Source organism: Xyrauchen texanus, chromosome 21, assembly GCF_025860055.1.
Source record: "Xyrauchen texanus isolate HMW12.3.18 chromosome 21, RBS_HiC_50CHRs, whole genome shotgun sequence".
In the NCBI taxonomy this organism is placed as follows: Eukaryota; Metazoa; Chordata; class Actinopteri; order Cypriniformes; family Catostomidae; genus Xyrauchen; species Xyrauchen texanus.
In genome coordinates, this window is record NC_068296.1 from 38,179,292 (window position 1) to 38,195,186 (window position 15,895).

The following is a 15,895-nucleotide window of genomic DNA, read 5'->3' on the forward strand; positions in this document are numbered from 1 at the left end:
CTTCACCAAAATCGACTATTGAGGAGATCTCTAAGAGCTCCTGGACAAACTCCTCAATCGAACTCTCCCCCTGCTGAAGAGAGAGGAGTCTGTCCATGATGGAATCGGTGTAGGGAGCTGACGGCCTCCGAACGAGAGCTTCCCTCAAAATAATTCCTATCTAGTCCTGACTGGATTGATTGTAATGTCAGGTTTAGCGTAAGGGAAAAGGACTCAATAGCAGGGCATTTGAGTCCAGGCTAATGAATAAAAATTCAAATAACCAAAACAGAGTAAAAATAACCAACAGCAAAATACAAACTTGACAGGAGATCAGACATGACAGATATACCAAATAAGTGGTATAATTTTTGAATAATTTTAAGTAAATAATTATTTTTATTTGGGCCTTTTCTTTACTAATATTGACACGTGGGAATAATTGTGATTAATAAATCAACATATAATATAATTAATTGTATTAAACATGTTAATCTATTGACAGCCCTAGTAATTAGTAATCTGTAGTAGATTAATTTACTCATCACTGCTTTTGAGCCAAGTAGCTAAGCTGGACAGAAAAGGACACATATACATAATTCAAGACAAGTGCGGCGCTCTCACCGGTCATAGTCCATAACAGCTACCAGAAGGCCGATTTGGTCAATGTTTTCTGGAGGAACATCAAACACTATGGCCTCATTGTACACTGGGTTTAATGTGTTCCTCTTGGTAGAAGTTTTTCTCTTCTTCAATCTTCTCCCTTCACACATCAGAGAAACCTTCACATAAGGATCTGAGAAAGAGTCCAAGTTAAAAATAAACATTATATTATGAATATGAAACATATATCACGTTTTATGTTCTGGACAACCAGAATATTACAGATAAATGTAATTACTGAAAGGAATAGTTGACACACACACAAAAAAATAATCATTTATTTACCCCAATGATGTTCCAACCACTATTTATTTATTTATTTTTCTTAAAGGGTAACTAAACCCTAAACCAACTTTTTTTAGTTAATGATCTGTAAGCATGGGGCTTTATTAGTACTGGTCATTGATTCAAGTAATTTTTTTGACATTTGTGTATAAAGTGTTTTAATTCTACAATATATGGTGTAAAAACGTCTGAGTGCTGCCCTCTTCAGGTTGAACGGTGGCTACTGCAGTTGAATTTTCCTATTGGCTGTTTGCGGTACTTCGTGACGTAAGCGGTGACAGCTGACGTAAGCAGGTTCCAGCTCACCACGCCAGATTCATGTACATGTCGTCTTGCGACCGTGTGAGGAATAATAATAACATAAGAGTCTGACAGCAGCTGTCAATTAATCCGTCACTACGAGTCTCAGGTGCACCCCCGCTCAGCCCTCAGACTCGGTTCGTTCCCTCTATCCCCGCCGGGGTCTGCCCATTTTCCAGCATTTTCAAATATTTCTAGTGGGTGGAGTCAGACTCTGAGCAGGTGTTTAGTTACCCTTTAAGTGAAGCACAAAATGAGAGCTGATGTGGCCATTGCTCCCACAAATTTTTATTTTATTTAGTCATTTTTATTTGTATGGTGCTTTTCACAACACAGCTTTACAGAAAATCATGCATTTACAGAAAATGAAACTGTAATATTTATAAAGTCTTAAGAGTCATCATTGTGTAGTTTGATATATGATGGTAAATAGATTGTAAAATAGATAATTACATAATAATTTTATTTAGAAACCCAGTGAGGAAGCTGAAGGCGACTGTGGCAAGGAACACAAAACTCCATAAGATGTTGATTAATGGAGAAAAATAACCTTGGGAGAAACCAGACTCACTGTGGGGGCCAGTTCTCCTCTGGCTAACATCATGAATATAATGTAAATCTTACTTATGTGTAGTTAAAGTCATGGTTTAAAATGATTAAACTAAGTAAGTGTTAAGGGTCAGTGTTTAAACATCGATTTTGTTTGAACTGTAAGATTAATGACTAATGTCTCTGAAGTCCATCCTGGATTAACTGCAGAAGTTCACATAGATGCAATTGCCCTTGTTAATTGGCTGATGAAGGCTTTTGTTGGCAATTAACTGATAGTCTATGTATCTCACTTCAATAGTGTAGTCCATCAATAAACAAAGGTGACGCAGGCAGAGATCAGTGTGTTGAATTGCAGTTCAACCGGCCGAAGTTCAGGCAATGGCATATGAAGTATCCCATGTCTTAGAGTTGGAGATGGCATCAGTTCATCCTCTGAAGTTCATCGTAATAGATTGAAGTGATGTTTGGCTGGCACTGGCATTTGTTATCATCCAATTATGCTTAAAGGGTTAGTTCACCCAAAAACGAAAAATATCTCCTTATTCACGTACTTTGATGCCCCCACTTCTTCAGCAGAACACAAATGAAAATTTTTAGAAGACAGAGCTCTGTCAGGTCCTTAAAAGGGAAGTACATGGATGCCACCAATTTGACTGTCCAAAAATCATATTTAGGCAGCAATAAAGCAATCCAGTTTGTTAATGAATGTCTTCTGAAGCAAAACAATACGTTTGAGTAAAAAATAAATAAATAATTACAAAAAATTCTCCCCAATTTGGAATGCCCAATTCCCAATGCGCTCTAGGTCCTCATGGTGGCATAGTGACTCACCTCAATCCGGGTAGCAGAGGATGAATCTCAGCTGCCTCCGCATCTGACACCGTCAATCCGCACATCTTATCACGTGGCTTGTTGAGCGCATTACTGCAGAGACGTAGCCTGTGTGGAGGCTTCACGCTATTCTCCACAGCATCCACGCACAACACACCACACGCCCCACCGAGAGAGAGAACCACATTATAGTGACCACAAGGAGGTTACCCCATGTGATTCTACCCTCCCTAGCAACCGGGCCAATTTGGTTGCTCAAGAGACTTGGCAGGATTCACTCAGCAGCTCCAGGGGTGATAGTCAGCATCTTTACTCACTAGGTTACCTTGGCCCCTACGTTATTAACTTTTAAAAAGCGCTTCCTGCCAGCAGCTGATGTGAAGCATGACGTTCATGCGAGAATTCGGAGCAACGCTTATTTACAACAGAAGAACGAATGTGACACAAGAGTTTGGCCATTTCAAGCCGCATCAGAGCCCTGGATGGAAGTGCCGATTTCAAGTTTAAAACATTTTAATTATCGATTCATTTTTTACACAAGCCTATTGATTCACTTCAGAAGACATTCATTGATCGACTGGAGTCGCATGGATTACTTTTATTGCTGCCTAAATGTGACTTTTGGACCATCAAAGTGCTGGCACCCGTGTACTTCCATTATAAGGACCTGACAGAGCTCTATCTTCTTCTAAAAATCAGTCATACACATCTGGGATGGCATCAGGGTAAGTGAACAATGAGAAAATGTTTATGTTTGGCTGAACCGTTCCTTTAATTGCCCACTTCCAAAGTGGGCAATTAAATGAAGTAAAAAATTTTGTTAGTGTGAATATCAACATTTTGAACTGTCACTATGTTCAAATTCAGGTATCATATAACAATTACTAATCAAATCTGAGAGTGAGGTCACACCTGAAGCTCCAGTGATGTCCATGGCTTTCAGATTTCGTGCTTTGATCATGGTGATGGTCAGACGTCCAGCAGTAGGCAGGTAGCACAGAGAAAACATCAAATCGCCCAGATCCACATTATCCTGATGTAACAGGGTTAAAAAAGAAATTGTTACGAAATGTGCCAAAATGGTTATTCAGTCTGTTGAATATTTGTACTATGCTCATTGTAAGGGGGATTATGTGCATCTGAGTGGGGATATGGGGACGCCTACAGGCAATGTTGAGTGTTGTGAGTGAGTGAGGTTGGCCGTTTTCTCTTCAGTTTTTTGCAAGCTGTTGAGGTGAATGGCAGGTAAATATCTCTCCGTTCAGATGGGAAATAAAAACCTTTATTTTGCTTTCAAATTAAAATAATTCATTTGAAATAACATTTTATTCAACTCAATCCACATTAGGGGCATAGAAAACACAAAGTTAAGTACCAATTACAGCCTTAGTTTGATGCCGAGCACATGGCGAGTGCACAGAATACATTGTGTCTCTTCAATTGTGTATATGTTTTATTTATTTAGACTTGTATACTTTTATTTACAGTTTTGTGACTGGATGAGTAGCATTTTATGTCTGTATCAGTGTTTTCTCATGTATTCTCAGTAAATGCGCTGCATGAATGAGTCCAACATATCGTATCCGTGTGACCCTTTGAGAGAGGCCAGAGAGAAAGAACCAAATGGGGTTAACACTGACAACACAAACAAGATTAATTTAATTTCATGTGGCATTCTATTTTCAATCACCCTTAGCATTGCGCTTGCCTGTGCATCACGTTTTACACAGGCAAGTGCTCAAATTCTTTCAGCAACTCTAGTTTATATTATAAAAAACACTTTATGCATTTTATATATATATATATATATATATATATTGCATATTTATAATCATGCATACACAATGGAGTTGACACAATTGAGGAGCAAATGCTCATCATGGGATCGCACATCACTTCAGGACAGCACTAACGTCAGCAGCACTAAAAAGTAACAGTCGTGTTATCACTCGCTCTGTAAAAATAGCTCCGCTAAGAATGTGAGATGAGCTTTTCTTACACTTATTCATCTAACTTCACAATAAAGGCTCCAGTCCAAAATGCTAAAAAGTAAAATAAAATAAGGATTGTGCAGAGAACTCATTGGCATGCTGAGACAAATCTACACCTGACCTCAACTTCAATATAAACCGTGACCCATCCCAGAAATGGCAAGATGCAGATGTTATGTTGATTGAATCCTCACAGAAATTCAAACTGACAAAAGAAAACTCATTTCTGTGCCATTTCTTTTTTTCCATCTCAAAAGTTGTGAGGATTCTTGCAATGTTGAATAAATTAAAACAATTCTTAAAATGAACTGTATTTATGTCTAGCCTCGTTAAGTCAGACTTTTGACTATTATTGGCATCAAATCTGGTTCACTTTGCAGCTTTTTTGGGCCAAGAATTTCAACTTAGACTGGAAGAAACATCTAACATGTAAAGTAACCTACTGCAGTTTAGTTGAGATTTTAGCAAAGATTTCTTGAAATCTTCAAAGATTTTAAACCCAGCAACTAAAAAGCACTATTAGCAGCCCATTACCTTCCATCCACTATGACTGGGAAAAACACTGTTCACCTAAACTGATAATGTGCATAAAGTCAGCCAATCAGATCAGAGTTTGTGATATGATGGTCAGTGGGTCAGCAGAGTCTGAGACTAGCATGTCTTGTGATGGCATTTACTTTTCACATGCTAAAAGCCAATTGCTAAAACAAAAATGCCATGGTGGAATACATTATATTTGAGTTGAATCCACACTCTATTTTCTGCCCGAGGGCTCATGCACAGATAACCAGAGGTTTTTACTGGTCGTGACAGGAAAAAGGTCATTCTAGCATTTGATTAGTTTTGTACAGATAGAATCCCTGCCATTTAGAAAATATTAACAAATATGGAAGAGTAAAGTCTGCCCTGTATAATCTGACATTTCATAAACAACGTCCCTGGTTTACTAAAGCTGTTATAGCATGTAGGGGAGACCGGGGCTAGTTGCCAAATAAGGAAGTTGTCAGGGCTATATATCAGTAACTAAGGTCATGAGTCAAAAGTACAATGTGTAATAAAAAATATGTATTTTCTCTAGCAAAGGTTTGTATGCTCGTTCAAAACTATGGGTGCAACGGTTCTCTCTTCTGTAAAAAAAAAAATGTACCATACGGTTCGCCAAGCATGGTTTGGTAAGTATTTGCACCGTGATTTAACTTAAGTTTGATGACGATGCGTGACGAGCACAAGCTTTGCCGATAAAAACAAAGAGTCAAATAAACACGCACAATTACAACCTCCGCTAATGCACCTGAATGGTTCTGTAGATGGATACGCCCTCCCTGTGTTTCACGTGGGTCAACTAGACGACATCACTGTTCTGTACGTATTGTGTGTAGATGAAAATGCCAAGCGGAAAAAAACAAGCCACTGCTAGAGAAGCCCCCTGCGTTATACAATCTCCTGTCTGGTAACATTTTCTTTTTGTAGTCAATAAAAATGGCGATGGTCAAAAAAAAAAAAGTTTACAATACAGTAACTATTTGCAAACATTGATTTATGATTAATCATTTACACCGACAGATCCACAAGCCGAGATGATCCACACTCCCCAGCTTCGCTCACCATGAGTTAGACCCCGCAGCACATTTGCAATGTTCTTTTCACATTGTTCATAAAATGCATAATTATATATGGATTGAATTATAATATATTCCCAAGTAATAATAAAAAATATATATCTTCATGTATATTTTGGTTTGTGTGGTATTTTTTACATTGAAATTTTAAATAAAAGTGAGTTTTGAACCACTTTTGTCAATGGTTTACAGAGTTAATACAAGTGGTCTATTGATGCCTCCAAGTGGCCTTTCTTTGGAAGTACACTTACATAAATCATTATGGAACAAAGAGTTTTAGTCATATCCAATTCAAAATTGTGTCAGACCTTCATCAGATATGTGACTTTGTTTCAGATGTGTTTGGGGGCACTGCGCATAGTCATACGTATTTAAAAATAAAATGTTTTTTTATAAATAATATTTATGGCCACTATTCAAAATATTTGAATAGCTGTAACACATTTTTTTATACTACAATGATACATTTTTACTCTTGAATATCAAATGTCTAAGTGCCTACTTTCAAACGAGCCCCAGTTTGTGTTTGTAGACCAAAAGGTTAAAAAACTGGAAGACTTTTACTTTGGGTATGTTTTTAAAGCTCATCCACAAAAAAGAGGCCGGATGTTAAGAGGTTAAAGAGTGGCATAGATTTAGTTTTTTGGCGGTGTTGTAGGATGTTGAGATGGAAACCTATGCCACTGGTTTAATGGCAGTTTGTAAAAATATAAAAATAAATACCCCATGTAGTGCAAACTTAATTTATGATATATTCTCTGAAAACAAGTCTAGAGCACATTTTGCTTCTTACAATTTTCTTCTTTTAAGCATGTTCACATATTTTTACTGTAAATACAATTATAATTGCATTTACTTCCATCAGCAATCTGTTGCCAACAAATCCAGTGGGCACTAGTGTTACTACATCGACACAACGTCGAGTGAGTGACAGAAGGGGGAATGTCTTGGTTACTGTCATAACCTCCGTTCCCTGATGGAGGGAACGAGATGTTGTGTCGATGTAGTGACACTAGGGGTCGCTCTTGAGAGCCCTGAACACCTCTATTCTTTTGAGAAAAGGCCAATGTGAATTGGCTAGTGGAATTTGCATGCCACTCCACGGACATACGGGTATAAAAGGAGAAGGAATGCCCACTCTCATTCAGGTTTTGTGCTGAGGAGCTGAGACAAGGTCCAGCCATTTCAGTGGCATGTATAGCATTGTGGCAAGAGGGACACAACGACTCGTTCCCTCCATCAGGGAACGGCGGTTATGACAGTAACCAAGGTGTTCCCCTTCTGTCACTCAATCAACGTTGTGTCGATGTAGTAACACTAGTGCCCACTGGATTTGTTGGCAACAGCTCACATCTGATGATGTGTCAGGCAGTTCGCACCACCCTTTTCAGGGCTTTGTGGTTGAGGGCGGTGCTGTTGCCGTACCAGGCAGTGATGCAGCCAGTCAGGATGCTCTCTACAGTTCTGGTGTAGAACCGTGTGAGGATGTAGTGGTTCAATCCATACTTCCTTGGCTTTCTTCACAACGGCCTCAGTGTGGATGTACCATGTGAGTTCCTCAGTGATGTGGACACCGAGGAACTTGAAGCTGCTGACTCTCTCCACAAGTACTCCAATGATGGTGATGGTATTTTCTTCTGAAGTCCACCACAAGCTCCTTGGTTTTGCTGACGTTAGTGGAGAGGTTGTAATCCTGACACCAGCATGTCAGAGTGTGCACCTCCTCTTCATCATTGTCAGTGATCAGACCATCCATCGTCGTATCATCAGCAAACTTAATGATGTCCTTGGAGCTATGTGTTGCCACACAGTCATGTGTGTACAGGGAATGCAGGAGTGGGCTGAGAACACAGCCCCATGGGGCTCCAGTGTTGAGGGTCAGTGATGAGGAGATGTTGCTGCTCATTCTAACCACCTGGCGTCTGCTTGACAAGAAGTCCAGGATCCAGCTGCACAGCAAGCTGTTAAGCAACAGAGCCCAGAGTTTCTCATCAAGCTTTGAGGGCACTATGGTGTTGAATGCTGAGCAGAGAGTGAACTAACCTCTGTAGCTTCGGCCGCAGGAGTTCTCTCCAATAGGGTGGTGTTATTTCCCTCAAAACGAGCATAAAAAGTATTTAGCTCATCCGGGAGAGAGGCAGCAGTGTTCATGGTTTTCCCTTTGAAGTCTGTGATGATATTAATTCCCTGCCACATGTTTCTAGAGTAGGTGGTGTTGAACTGTTCTTCAATTTTGTCCCTGTACTGGCGTTTGGCACTCTGATAGTTTTGCTGAGGGCATAACTGGTTTGTTTATGCTCCACTGTGTTCCCAGAATCAAAAGCGGAGGTCCACGCATTAAGTGCCACACGAACATCACAATAAATTTATGGTTTCTGGATGGGGTAGATCCGTACTATTTTGGTCGGCACTATATCATATATGCACTTCCTGATGAAATACATTATGGTATCGACGTCTTAGTCTGACGAGAACACCGGCTCTCCTTCCCCTTTACCGGCTACGTTTCCGCGGCCAGGCTGCCCAGACAAATGGCTCCGCTGTCATGTTTGTAAACAGCGGGTCAGCATTCAGGTATTTAAAGTCTAGTTTTCATGTGCTATTGAAGGACCAATGTCCAAAATTGTTTGTCTAACGTAGGCAATAAAGTAGACAACTTCCAAGACAAAAAAATACAAGCCATCTTAATAGCTTAATGCATAGTTCCGATCTTTTGACCGTACCCACTTTTTGTATCGACTGTTTACATCAACTAATGACACAACTAATATTTGGTATCTGTGTTTACATTAATCTCCTGCCCAAACTAGAATGATTCCATTGCTGATCACTTTCACTTATGAGCACAATGGTTCACCTTAGGTTTTGAATTGCCTTGTGCTATTTCATATTTTCAAAAGTAGGCAAAATTACACACAACTGCAATTAATTAAGGAAAAAAGGCGAAAATGACTTTACTGCTGCCACAGTTTTAATGATTTTTAACATCAGTCAGATGAGAAGCGTGTCTATGACCAAGAAGTCAGGAGTGGTGGGACCAAGTCCACAAGTTTGACGAAAGGAAGTGGGTACATAATGTCCTCCTCCTGGCTCCACTGACTGTCATGCATTCTTGGACATTAAATATAGCTAACTATCTTGCTGCCGTCTCCAACTCGTGTTTGCTACACTCCTTGCAACATGCATAAAAATATGATGGTCAATGCAATCTGTCAGTGATGACATTGCCAAGAGGAATCGGATATATGTTTAGAAGTCGGTCAGATGTCTGATTTAAACACAATTTTGAAAGTGGCTCAGATTGGATGCAAAAAAATGCGATCTTGTGCAGATTTTTCTGTTTACAATATCCGATCTGTGTCAATGGGAGTAAAAAATCTGATTTTTTTTGTGATAGTGCAAACAGCCTCAGTCCCTTGGAATAATGAATACAAAGCGGCATACAACATTTGCACAACAACTGTCCAGTAAAAATATATAATTGCTATCCCTCGATTTACAAATAAATGTTGTTTGCGAAGTAATCATTAATTGGGTTTGTTTGTTGTAGCTGGATTTTGCTCTCTGTGCTTTGTGATGCTAATTGATAACATATCTTGTTTACACTAATTAGATAAAGATTTCCTGCATATAACCCACACCAGCTTACCATTTGCCTCATCACAGACTGTAATCAATTTATCAGATGCCTCTAGGAATTCATTTTTTAAGAAATACAGATCAAAATAAGCTGATAAACAACATTTATGGATCCTCTGGCTCACTGAAAGAGAAAACAGTATTAATTCACTCTATTGTTGAGTGTTCACTGAGCTACTGTACACCCCAATGAGGCCCTTTGGGACTACCCTCTCATTTTCTCCAGCACTCTGCATTAAGTGTTTGTGGATTGTTATGACAGATCACAGCAGATATGTCTCATTAGCTGGAGTATATTAAATGAGCTCTACTTATTCTGTTTGAATTATAAAAAGAAAATGTAGGGTTTTGAACATCAGAGCACTTCCTGTGTACTGTCACTAAATGAAAAATGTTTCATGCTACACTGCTACTCGATGGAATAAGCTACACTGTTTTGAAAAAAAGAAAAAGAAAACACAACTGGAAAATGTAGTCAAGTTAGATGTGTAGCTACTTTTTTTAGTTAGTTATTTCCCAACACTGGTGGTTTCTTGAACATAAAAGCAGAATCAGAAACATAAAATACTGTTGATAACTGTTCACCTATAAATCCAAAAGCATGTACAGTATATTACACTATACACTACACTACAGACTCATACATTTTACATTTATGATGTATATTGAATTTCACATGACCACACGATTCAGCTTTGGTTTTTCAAGAGTGCTTGTGTGTATATAAGTGGATACAGCTGTGTGTGAAGTGTTGGTGTCAGTTATGGTTTCAAGATCTTACAGGAATGGCTTTGCAGGTGCCTAGAACAAATTAATTTCAGTTATTCTTTGGAGCAGAAGGATTTGATTAATTTGTTCCTCGCAATAAATGCATTTTGCAGTTACCATCATTTTTAACCGCCATGTTGTCTTTAATTTTTTTTTTTACTTAATTTGGTCTTCCCAGTCAAAAATGACCGGCCTATTAAAATAGCTTATAAATCTCTCATTAAGATATATTATCACCAAAAATTGGATTAAATCTTTTTGTCAACACGTTTTATTTCAATTAGGACAGGTTTTGCATTTTGTTTGGATCTTATTGATCGTAGGCCTCATTAATCTGAGTTTATGAACCTAATTTAGGTGAAAAGTGAAAAATTATGAGTGGATAATTTTGGCAATATTAAATATGAAAACATACTGTACTACCGTAATTTCCGGACTATTGAGCACACCTGAATATAAGCCGCACCCACTGAATTAAAAAAAAATATATTATTTTGAACATAAATAAGCCGCACTTGTCTATAAGCCGCAGGTGCCTACCGGTACATTGAAACAAATGAACTTTACACAGGCTTTAACGAAACACGGCTTGTAACAAAAATAAATAGGCTTTAACGAAACACGGTGTGGCAGCGGGGGCGTGGTCAAGCGCCCGTCCGGGAGAGAAAAGCGGTAAGGGCGCTTACATCAAGAGTAGAAAACTGTCACACTGGTGCCAGTGTGACAGTTTTCCCAGAAGGACACGTGAAGCAGGGCACTTGACGTTCCAGGTAAATCTTTTAATGGCCACAGCAATGTTTACAATCAATTTGATAAAGTTTCTCAATTCTTGGTCTTCTATGCGCCAACACTAGACTGACGTGTGTCTGTCTGTCACTCACTCACTCACTCTCTCTGCTGCCTTTTTATGCCGCTCTCCCCACGCTTACTGAAATTAGACACAGGTGTTAGACATTAGCTCAGGTGTAAGCGCCCTTACCGCTTTTCTCTCCCGGACGGGCGCTTGACCACGCCCCCGCTGCCACACACGGCTTGTAACAAAAAATAAAAAATTAGCAGTAAACCGTAGCCTAGCAAGAAAGTCATTGGTCACTATCTTCCTCCTCTTTTGCACATGAAACCACTGAAGTCATCTCCTTCGGTGTCAGAGTTGAATAGACTCAGAATAGCCTCAGCTTTAGTTGTCTTTTTGCACTTCAATTCCCACGCTGCTGTTTCCAACGTCTCCAGTGCAGCAGCTCTATTTCCTTTTCCAACAGCCAGATCAATCGCCTTCAACTTGAAAGCTGCATCATATGCAGTTCTCCGTGTCTTGAGGGTGACAAAATGACTACCGTAATCAGAATGATGGGAAGTTTGAGCGTGCTCGATTTAATCTAAACCGCCAAAAAACTGAGCACGTCACAGAATGTTTTTTTTTTTTTTTTAAATAAAATTTGAAAGCGGGAAAAATCCATATATTAGCCGCGTCGTTGTTTAAGCCGCGAGGTTCAAAGCGTGGGAAAAAAGTTGCGGCTTATAGTCCGGAAATTACGGTATATACCACACTAGTGTGCTTTAATGTTTAAACAGGAAGTTTTTTTATAAACACTTTTATTTAGTATATAATTGCACAAAGTCACACTTGTGGTGTTCCCGGCCTTTTAAAATTGCTTATAAATCTCTCATTATGCTATATTATCACCAAAAATTTGATTATTTGTCCACATTGATCATATGCCTCATTGACCTGAGCTAATGCACCCAAAAATTCTTTATGGGATATTTTGACAAAATTAATTACCATAAGAAAATATCTGTGCTATAAAAATTACACACTAGTTTGTTTTAATGTTTAACAGGGAAGTTGTTTTGAAGCACTTTTATTTTGTAAAACAAAATGGCAGAAAGTCACACTTGTGATGTTCCCAGTCAAAAATGACTAACCATTGAAAATGAATGGGGAATATCACAAAAAACAAGACTTTCATTTTGAAAATGGACCAGGGCAATTGGTCTAGTGTCATGATCAAGGATGTGATTATTGATCTGCTTGGGTATTGTGAAGATCAAGGCCCTATGAGGCTTTAAACAGATTAGCTGTGGGAAAGCTTCAGTATATTAGTAAACATTAGTCATGAGATTAATGTTTACTAATATACAGAAGCTACCCCATTAATTTTCCACTATCGGGCTAAATGAAGGCATGCTAGTGTGTGCCAGGGCCAGTTGCGTTCCCACCAACACTTCCAGGGCTTCATTGTACCACTTGGGGGCTTTCTCTGGGCCAACGGCCAATGGCCTTTTGCCCACCGATTACCCTTGGGCCAAACAAGGCCAACCGGGGCTTGAGGCGGGTATAATGTCAAAGGCAGAGTTTCACCGAACTTGACAGGATATATATCCACAGCACAACTATACAGATTCGGGACAAAAATTTATGAAACAATGTGGGAACCAACAAATCTGTTAAAATGCACAATGGGCAAAGCAGTGCCCAAAGAAATTACTTTCGATGGTTCGGTAAAATTTCATAGATGGTGTGCTGGTACATCGTCCCGCTGTTAGTGGAGAGACCACTCAGGACATCATGGCATGTTTCACTAATTTATCTTGCTATATAATGTTTACATTTTATATAATCTCAATTCTAGATAACTTGACACCTCTGCTTGTCCTCCCCTTTTGCTTGTGAAATGGGTGAGGTGTGTGACATTGGCACCAGCTTTTGGCCCAGCAGGCCAGTTAATAGCCCTGGCTTGCACTGGCCAGATAGTGGAAAAGTGGCTATTGATCTGCTTCTTTGTGAGAGCATAAACTTTCCAAAACACACTGTCATAATATTTTGTCTGAAAGGTGTGATGAAAGAAAGATCATGAAAGAGAAATTCTATAGGAGAGGGTCACTGTGGGGCAAAGAAAGTTCAGGTGTGTGGGTGTGTGATAATGTGGATAAATGGATGTTGGATAAAGTTCAGTGTATGATAAAAATCCTCTGGGAAGAATAAAGCATGTACAACTCCAGAGTTTCACAAACTGGGGTACTCGTACCCCTGAGGGTACGTGAGGTAACAATGGGGGTACGTGAATTAAATTCTGTGATTTAACATTCTTAAATCGCTAATTAGGTTAGTTGCTTTGGGTTAGGTTTATGTGTGTTTAGCTAGGTTTAGGTTAGGTGTTTCAGGTCAAGGTTGGGTTAGATTAGATTAGGTGTTTGGGTTAGGGTTATGTGTTTTGGGTAAAAGCTGGCTTAGCTTTTTTTTGCATTAGAATTGGGTTGGGTTAGAGGTGTTGTTCAAATGAGCCATAAGAATATATTTTCTCAAAAAGATACTCACCGAAGAAACATACTGGATGTCCATGCAGAGCTTGGTCTCCCTGGGAAAGTCGACAAGGTCCAGAAAGTTGTCAACCGCCACCTGCCCAATAATATCGTGGCGTGAAAAACGGTCAAAATCGTACACACTGAAGTGCAGCTTTCTTGTGGGCAGATCTGCGTATGCCACAGGAAAGAGGAACACCTCATCAAACACAGGGTTTAAAGTCTTACGGTGCACCTTGGTTTGGTGCTTGGTTTTGCGGTCTGGGAGAAGGTAGATTTTTACATATGGGTCAGAGGTCCCAGAGAAGTCCTTGGCTGGGAGGTCTTGGGCTCGGTGGATCTTGACAATGAGCTGCTCCAGGTCACAGTCATATTTAAGAATAAAGTGTAGGCGTCCACAGCTGCCCACTCGACTGCTTCGGTTGTCTTCGCCGTCCATGGATCGCTGTTTGTAGAGTTCTGGTTTTAGCTGGCCCAGACTCATGCCCGTCAGAGAGTCCTGCCTCTGGAACTGAGTCACTGTGAAGTCAGGGTTAGACTGATTCATCTGACGCCTAATTGAACTTTGCCTGTTGACAAATAAAATGAGGAGTTAGAGATAATTTAAGGTTGATTGAAGAAATATATGTGAATATATTATTGAATGGCATGTTAATGACCAGAGCCACTGATAAGATGGACTTTTTGTCTGGGCCCATCCTTGAGGGTGGCCCAGACTAGAGGAGTGGTCCACAGAAAAGCTATTCCGTATTGTAGAGCGCTTATAAACGTGTTTAGCGGGAGACACGGTTATAAACATGGAGATAGCGCACAACTATGAAAGCCGTCCAGGTAGTGCACATTGATGGGATAACTGTTGGACAATGGACTGGAGGGGGGCCCGCTGTACACAACCTAGTCCGAGCCTAACAATTCCTAACTGCAGCACTGTTAATGTATTTTTTGCTATTAATAGAAATGTCTAAAACCAACCAGTTTTTTTAGACAGGCCTTTGATACAGGTACTTTTATAAATATTCTATATAACAAACTGCAGCACTGACAGCTATTTGTTGATCAATGGGCACATAACTCTTATCATTGTTTTTAAAGTTTAAATGAGCTTAGATTGTACTTGATAGATTGTAAATTGAAGTTCTTTAAGACGGGACTTGCAAAATTAGGTTTCTATGTCATGTTGCTACCAATGTTCTGGTACCCTGACTAGAGGTCGACCAATTAATCGGACGATTTTTTTGCATTTTTTAACATAATTGGCATCGGCCAATATCCAAGTATATCAAGCCGATTATTAGGCAGGCGCATCTGTGGGCAGCCTAGTGTTGTTGTGGAACACGTGTTCGACGCACGCTGCCCCTAGAGTCATTTTCCAGCAGAGTGATCAGACCTCATCCAGTGCCTAAGGAAGGAGCTAAGTTCCTTGGAGAAAACGGTAAGGATTAAATTTGTGTAACTCCTTTATATTTAATTAAAAACTTTTGATATGTTACTGCCAACTTCAAGAAAAAACGCGATAGGCGACATGACGTTCGGCTACTTTGGATATTGATAGCGTAGTTGAAGTTGCATTATCACAGCAGAAGGGTTGCTATCATGTCACAATATGTAAGCAAGAATTTTGCAATTACAGACAGTAAATCTGAGACTTTTATTTGTTCTGTTTGTGTGTCTTATATTTGAGAGGGTTGTCACTCAATGCAGAGAAATAAGTAATAAAAAAGATACCAACGCACCATAGGCTATTGAAGGACTGGCTTTGGTTGTCTTAGACGTTATCAGTTCTGCTGTCGGTACTGGAGAAATTAAGAAAATACATTTATTATTGCTATAAAGAGAAAGTTATTTTATCTCGCCAGCCATTTCTATGTATAATAATATAAAACCATTTGTCTGTGATGCAATTTAGCTATTCGCAGTCAGAGAGAGAGAGAGAGAGAGAGAGAGAGAGAGAGAGAGAGAGAGAGA

At 39.5% G+C, this 15,895-nt stretch overlaps 1 protein-coding gene across 1 annotated transcript in view; it reads right to left on the reverse strand.

The window, feature by feature from the left end:
* Positions 1-15,895, reverse strand: part of syt9a (synaptotagmin IXa) — a 78,626-nt gene that overhangs the window by 15,445 nt on the left and 47,286 nt on the right. Inside the window, exons 3-5 of the mRNA XM_052152651.1 lie at positions 13,947-14,499; positions 3,523-3,643; positions 604-775 (exon numbers count right to left, since the gene is read on the reverse strand). Coding sequence (XP_052008611.1) covers positions 604-775; positions 3,523-3,643; positions 13,947-14,499 — 846 coding nt within the window. The remainder of the gene's footprint in view (positions 1-603; positions 776-3,522; positions 3,644-13,946; positions 14,500-15,895) is intronic.